The sequence below is a fragment of the Alosa alosa genome, chromosome 19, assembly GCF_017589495.1.
Source record: "Alosa alosa isolate M-15738 ecotype Scorff River chromosome 19, AALO_Geno_1.1, whole genome shotgun sequence".
Lineage (NCBI taxonomy): Eukaryota > Metazoa > Chordata > Actinopteri > Clupeiformes > Clupeidae > Alosa > Alosa alosa.
The window spans coordinates 11,192,776-11,200,275 of record NC_063207.1 but is presented as its reverse complement, the minus strand read 5'-3'; the positions used below and the strand labels follow the sequence as shown (position 1 = coordinate 11,200,275).

Sequence of the window (7,500 nt, the reverse complement as noted above, 5' to 3'; positions counted from 1 at the left end):
CTTTTTTTTCTTTCTCTCTCTACCTCTCTCCCTCTCTTCCTGTCTCCCTCACTCTCTCCTCGCTCTCACATGGTGTTCAGTATAGACCTCACTTCTTTCTTTCTCTCCTCTTCTATCTCTCTCTCTTATCTCTCTGTTCCCTCTCTCCTTTAGTGAATGGCCCTGGGCGCACCACTGGGTTAAACAGACAGACAGGAGGTCAATCCATTTGCTCTTTTCATTGGGTCATCTTGATGCTGACCTTTTGGAATGACATTTTTCCAGCAAGCCCTCCATTTAGACTTTGACATTCCGGGCTTGTCACCAGAATTACCTGAAAAACAGGTAGACAGCTGGCCGAACTAATCGTTTTGGAACAAGTTATGTTATCAGGTCCTAACATGCATTGCATTCGTAATCATGGTAAGGGACACATTTACTTTGACATTATAAAATGTCTTGCACTCCATGTCTCCTCCTTGATTTATTTTCCTTTGTCCTGACTGAGTATTAAATGATTCTATTAAATTTGAATTCTTCATTTCTAACCCTCGGTGGAGAGCCGTATTAAAATATTTCCCATTTAGTCACAGGGTAATGGTTTAAAAGTGGGGTCTTTAAAGCGCGCAGTCAGCCCGTTAAACTTTAGCGCCTGCTGCGATGAGGATGCTGATAAACTCCTCAGGCGAGCTCATGAAGATCAAGACCTCCAGCTGGCTGCAGGACTAGCCGGTTCCATGAAACCTGCTCTCCAGTGTGTGTGTGTGTGTGTGTGTGTGTGTGTGTGAATGCGCACACGTGTATGTGTGGTGTGTGCATGAGTGTGCATGATGGAAAGGTGGGGGAGAGATGGAATGGAGAGAAAGACAGAGTTAGTAGGAGAGAGAGAATTGAGCGATGGGCGATGTAAAGAGAGATAGACAGTGGGGGTTTGGAAAGCCGGGTGATACGGTCTGTCTGCTGTTACTCAAGACTGTCATGTTTTTATGAGGGAGGGAATGAGGAGAGATGCTGTGGAGATTCTCTGTCTTAGGCTGCCATCACTTTACTAGACGTGTCGGTGCCTCTGGCTCTCTCTGCATCTCAGGGGCTTTCGCCACATCACACTGCCTGTCTATACAGTGACAGGACCACTCCCTCTCTCCCTTGTCTCTCTCTCTCTCTCTCTTTTCCCTCCCTATCCCTTTCTCCTTCTTTCCCTTTCTCTATCTCTCACTCTCTTTCTCCATCCACTGCCTCTCCCTCTCTCCTTCTGCCAGTCTCATTTTTTATCTGAATATCACTCTCCCACTCTGTAGTGTGTCAGTGCCCATTCCGCCTCTCCATTTTTTCTCCTTTGCCTCTCTTTCTCCCTCCTTCTCTCTCTCCCTCTCTCTCTCTCTCTTGCTTTGTCTCTCCCTCCACCTCTTCATGTTTCCACTTTAAAAAATGGACAGATGCTTGGAAGGAGTGGCCCATTATCTTCCAGCACCGAGACACACAGGCAGAAGTGAGAGCTCTGCGTGTGTGTGTGTGTGTGTGTCTGTGTGTGTGTGTGTGTGTGTCTGTGCAGTGGGCGGGTAGGAGGGTCCTGGGTGAGGTCATCCAGTGGTCTGCCGAGCCAGCCAGCTGACAGGCCCTTCTGCGCACCATGACGGGGGTGAAGTCATTTGTCCTTAAACGCTTCACGGGTCTCTGATCCAGCCAGCCGCACTAATGGCGGGAGACTGGGTCAGCAATCTGGAAAAGCGGGGCTTCGCCAAGCCCACGGCAGGGGCCCCGGGAACATTGGGTAATGCTCTTTAATTAAAGCCAGTCCCGTGGAGTGCCGGCCCGGCCATCAGCGATGACTTCATAGCATGAGCACCACCGGCTTACTAGCGCCGTGTGTTAGTCCCGGTGATTTGTTTAAGAAACATTCCATGATTTATTTTAAGCAGGAGATGCTGAAAGGTTGTTTTATGTGTCCTAAAGAGACTACGGACACCAAATATGATGTCACATTGCGTAGAAGGAGGTGTTTAGGAGACATTCTGTGATGTATCACTAGCGTGAGGAGCTGTTTGATTGTTTCATATGTCATGACCTTTCAGCAACGCTAAGTTTCTGACATCATAGTCTTACATGTCATCCAGTGGGTGGATGCATGCATAGTGCACAGGGGATGCACGCTCTGCTTATTGTGTTGTCGCTTCCTGAAGGAATTGCACCTTTTCACAAGCGAGACCTGCAAGAGGGAGTTCAGCTGAAGTGCAGCCCAACAGATGTGCGCGCCTCCCTCCACTGCCCTGATACGCTGTGACGCGCTCGCTCGTATCTAATGCTGTGCAGCCTAATGGAGGAAAGCCCTTAATTAGCCAGTCTCCCTCAACACTCCTCTCTCACACACACGCACACACACACACACACACACACACACACACACACACACACACACACACACACACACATTTCAGAACATGGGTTTCGGTGAGGATGGAGAGTCGACAGTGCCAGCAGACATTCCTGTATCTGGACAGAGCTAACGTTGATGTCCAGCCCTCTCCGTCCCGTTGCGCTTGTCCGATGCTTGTGCCCCCCAACCCAGACATCAGTCAGTAAACAACGCACAGTGGCAGGGGTCTGGCATGGCTCGGGCACCGCTGGTCCACTGGCAACAGTCACCGCCAGGCTGCAGTGGCGCAGTACGCCACTTCCTTCAGGCCACGTCTTTGTGCTTGCGCCAGCGTTGCCCGAGGACCGCTCCTGGCATATGACTACAGAGGGTGGCACAGCTACACACACACACACACACACACACACACACACACACACACACACACACACACACACACACACACACACACACACACACACACACACACTCATACACACACACAAACACACGCACACTCAAAGCCATTAGAGGACACACATGCAAAGGAGGATTAGGATTAAAGACCTGCTCACATTACCCGAACCTAAACACACAAACAAGATGGGGCGGGGGTGTGTGGGCGGGTTTGTGTTTGTGTGTGTGTGTGTGTGTTTGGGGGTTGGGGAGCTTTCATGCCTGCTCATTGCTAGAGGAATCCTTGTGTCAGACACACACACACACACACACACACACACACACACACATACACACACACACACACACATGCGACCAAACTCTCTTGACGTAGTCCTAGTGTAAGATGCATCATGAATTCAGTCCAGTTCTCTGGCCTTGGTAACAGCATGTTTAGCCAAAGTGTCCTAGCCAGCAGGAAGCTTTAAAAAAACCTGGACATTTAGAGGAGACCTTATTTTTTTCTTTTTCCATCTCTCTCTCTTTCTCTCTCCCTCTTTCTGTCTGTCCCTCTCTCCACTCGTCCTCCATCTTGCCCTGAGTCTTTGCATCTGTCTGTTCTCATTTTCCCTTTAGCATCTCTCTCTCTCTCTCTCTGTCTTTCTCTCTGTCTTTCTCTCTGTCCCCATCCAAAATCTCATGTGCTTGTTATTTCTCCTACCCGCAATGCAAGTGCGCCACACAAACCTCCCCCTTCATCCACACACATCTTTTCTCTCTCTCTCTCTCTCTCTCTCTCTCTCTCAGACTTCCTCCCTCCATCCCCTACTTTTCTCTTTCTGTCTATGTGCCTCCTCTCTCCATTCAGAGTACTCACGTGTATCAGAAATGGAACAAGCTGTAATAAATATTGATAAAGGTGACAAAATAACCAATAGTGTCATGCTGATTCATTCCAAGTAGTGGCCATTGATTTCCTTTTGGCTCTATGAATCGTCCAGCCTGTCTTGTTGTTGTTCCTGTCTGGTTGCTGAGCGACCGCTCATGTCTGTGAGAAGGCTGAAAGTTATTTTTCTCCTGTCGGGGGAGAGATATCGACGAGGGCCGTTTTTTTGTCTGTTATGTGGCACTGTAGAGATGACCTCCAGTGCGTCTCTTTATCAGCCACTTTCTTTTTCTGTTCTGAGCCTTGTCGGAGCTGATAAGGGCGCCAAGCTCGTTTTGTACTTGTACTCCTTGCGCTGGTGAGGGGTCTGAGGACATCAACAGTTTACATGAGCGGGCTAACAAGCGAACACACACACACTTACGCGACCCGACACAAGACATAACACACACACACACACACACACACACACACACACATAGTCGACAGCCCAGACAGACCTATCAGTGTACAAATTCATAAGATATGACAAGAACGTTCACACTTAGACATACTCACACACACACACACAGACTCTCCACAGAATATGACATGACAGGAACACACACACACACACCCACACACACACACACAGATAGAGAGACACACTTAAAGCTGACTGGCTGGACACTGTTACTGGGGCTCAGGGCGAGTTGTGCTTATGTAAGAGTTGGAGACATGGTGGGAACAGACAGGCGCTGAAGTGTGCTGGAGTCCAGCACAGTGTGGGCTCATTCAGGACATTTTAGATATAATGCTTGCCTGTGTCCATGGGTGGTATTAGATATATGCATCCAATGATCTACACTGCCAGTGCCCCTCTCCCCACCCCTGCGTTCCATTTGCATAATTATACTATGATGACAGGTGGCTGCAGGGCATCTTAATCGCACTGGATAGGTTGGGAGATGTGGACAGTTAACATTGCAAATTAAGACATTAACATTATTTTCCTTCTCTCTAAAGGTATGCATTGTTTAAAACTACTTTACATTTAAATATTTTAGCATTTCCAAGTTTGAACTCTTGAACCATTCCAACCAAATAGTTCTGACAGTGAACAAATGTCTGACCTCATGCATAGCTAAGGCACACTAGGTTTTTGTATGTGAGTGTAATGTTAGTGTGTCATTGGGTTGTATGGATACACAGATGGCTCACAGGAAAGCTCATCTAGTAGCCATCCATCTAACTGACATCTATCAGGGAAGGTAAATTTCAATTTAAGTGGGAAAACAGGTCTGCCTGTCCATCACTGTCTCCCGGCCCTGTGAGAGTGATGACGAGAGTGCTAGCCATGAGCCAGGATCATCTTTAGAGAGCTAACAGAGAGCTGGTAATTGCAGCGTTCCAAAACACCCAAAATACGTAGCTGGATGTCCTGCCAGGCAGAAGTGATCCATGTGGAGGATCTGAGTGTTTTTCTTTGTGATGTGGTGTAGAGAAGGTCAAGAGAAAATTCCGGAATGAGAGCTGAATCTGTAATCCCTCGTGAGCCTTGGCACACAGGAATCCTCCCGGGTTTGTTCGAGGCTCGTATGAGGCACTGAAGGGGCAACAACATCACCAGAGCTCCGTCCCAGAGTTTTAGAGACCAGGGAACAAATGTTACCATGGTGATGGATGATGCTGAGATTGTGCTCTCTTGTTGGAGCAGTGTGCAAGCTCCCTTAGGTGCGGGTTAGGAGGCTGCTGTGTGCTATTTATGATGTGAGAAACATTCCCATCTTTCAGCTACAGTAGTGCTCTAATTCTCTCTCCATCTCCCCTCTCTCTCACCCCACCTCCTCTCTATTTCTCCCTCTCTTCTGTCTTTTCCTGTGTCTCCCTGGATTGTGGCTCAGAAGACAATGGGCTCATTATGGAGGTGTCAGGAAAATGGCATTATTACATTTTGCCTAAACATTTGAATCACTCACAGGAAATGGCACCTTTGCCCACCGAATGCAGATCGCAGAGCAACTGTGCTATACATTTAGAACAATATAGTTACTTTGGCTTGACTTACTGCTCTTTGGAAATGAAGCTCATTTATTCATTGTAGGAAATAACACATCATAAAAAAGAAAGTGAAACTTCAGTTTACAGCAACAGGGGTGTTCTGAATTATGAGGCATATAAACTGTTATCAACAGTGACAGGTGAACTTTAGGAGTTGAATGCGGCTTTGTTCTACGATCGTCACTATCTTGACGGGCGGGCAAATTGGTTTAGTTTAAGATCAAAACACTCTAAGATGTTTCCTCAAGCCGTGCTGTTGTGTCAACAGTGTTGTGGGTCAAGCCTCATCCCAGGCCTTGACATATGTTGTGTCCTCACACAGCGAGCGGTTTCGGCCTGTTTGGCCAGTGTTGTTCTTCCCTTTAGTGTTCACACCAGGCGAATCCCATCCTAAGAACAACACGCTGTTTGTCTAAAAACACCCTCCACTCCGAACACACTGACACGCAGACACACACACACAGACACACACAGAGACACACAGGCATACACACTCTACCGTGCGATGTGTTGTTTGTGCACAAAGCCCTGTTTGGTGGGATAGAGAGAGGGGAAAGAAGGGGGGGGGCAGAGAAAGTGAAAAGAGCATTGTATTAAACGAGGAGTACCCATGTGCTATGTCCCAGCCATGGCCCAGTTTTCTTTTTTTTAAAAAAGAGGCAAAGTCACAGCTCTGTGGCTATCTTTAGGGAGCCTCGGGTCCCCTGCTCAGATCTGCCCTCCTCTCGTCCTCTCGTCCTCTCGTCCCCGTCCCTGCTGCCGATCGGCTGGGTCGAGGTTGGCACGGGGCTCTGGGTGGGTGTGTGTGTGTGTGTGCGCGTCTCTAGGCTGCCCAGAGGAGCCAGTCAGCATGAGTCAGCAGAAATGGCGGTTGCCAAGGCTCCTTCGAGTGGCAGGTTTGTGCCTTTCGTCCTTTTTTCTGCTTTATCTCTCCGTTGCTCACTCTCTTTATTCTCTGCTTTATCTCTCGTTGCATGTCACCCTCTTTAAACATTTCTCTTCCTTTTTTTCTCTATTTTATCTCCCCCAGTCTTTTTCTTTATCCTCTCTCGCCTCTCTCTCTATCTCTCTCTCTCTTTCTCTCGTGCTCCATATGTTATTGCTCTGATTGAGCACGTCTCTACTCTTCTCTTTCTCCATGTCTACCTCATTGGCGACTTTTCAGTCGATGACTTTAATCCCTTTGTCTTTCTCTCGCTTTCCATGTAATGGCTGTGCTTAAAAAACCTGTCTCTAATATGTCCCTCTAGCTCACTGTCACTTCTCTTACTCTCTCTCTGTCTCAGTGAACATAGTGGCCTCTTTAAATGGACATGACTTTGTCTCTGCTCTGTCTATTCTCTCCAATTCACTGGCACTCATGTTTTATGTCTTTCTTCATATTCGGAGACTATAACTTCTCTGAACTACTAGTTCACTCCCTCCTCTTTGTGTGTGTATGTCTCTTTCTCTCTTCAAATCCCCCTCTCTCTCATAATTCAGTTCAAAGGTTCATAACAAATAGTTAGACATTTGTATTGCCAAAGAAATGTTTGACATGAAGACATCAGAATATGCACAGGTGGTGTTGTCTTTTTTAACCATTGGATAGCCTCTCTCTCTGTCGGTTCCTGTTGTTCTGTGCTGCTGCTGTCTCTGTACAGTGATGTGTGGTGTGTGAGCTGAGTGGCCCTCCTGCCTGGGCTGTTTGTTTCTCAGCATCTCTCAGCGGGGCTGCTGGCACTGACACGCCTCAGCCTCCTGCACACGTGCTCCCGGGAGAGAGGGAGAGAGAGAGGGAGAGAGAGAGAGAGAGAGAGGGGGATGGAGAGAGAGAGCAGCCAAGGAGAGGAACAAGAGAGATTGG

General features: G+C 47.9%; 1 protein-coding gene across 17 annotated transcripts in view; it reads left to right on the top strand.

Annotated features, from left to right (window-relative positions):
* The window catches only part of eml1 (EMAP like 1), a 63,887-nt gene that overhangs the window by 18,012 nt on the left and 38,375 nt on the right, over positions 1-7,500 (top strand). The window contains exon 1 of one of the 17 annotated variants that reach the window (XM_048270841.1): positions 6,402-6,550. The exons of the other annotated variants lie outside the window; for them this stretch is intronic. Coding sequence (XP_048126798.1) covers positions 6,505-6,550 — 46 coding nt within the window. The 5' untranslated portion in view covers positions 6,402-6,504. Of the gene's footprint in view, positions 1-6,401; positions 6,551-7,500 lie in introns of those variants that run through there. 17 annotated transcript variants of the gene reach the window in all.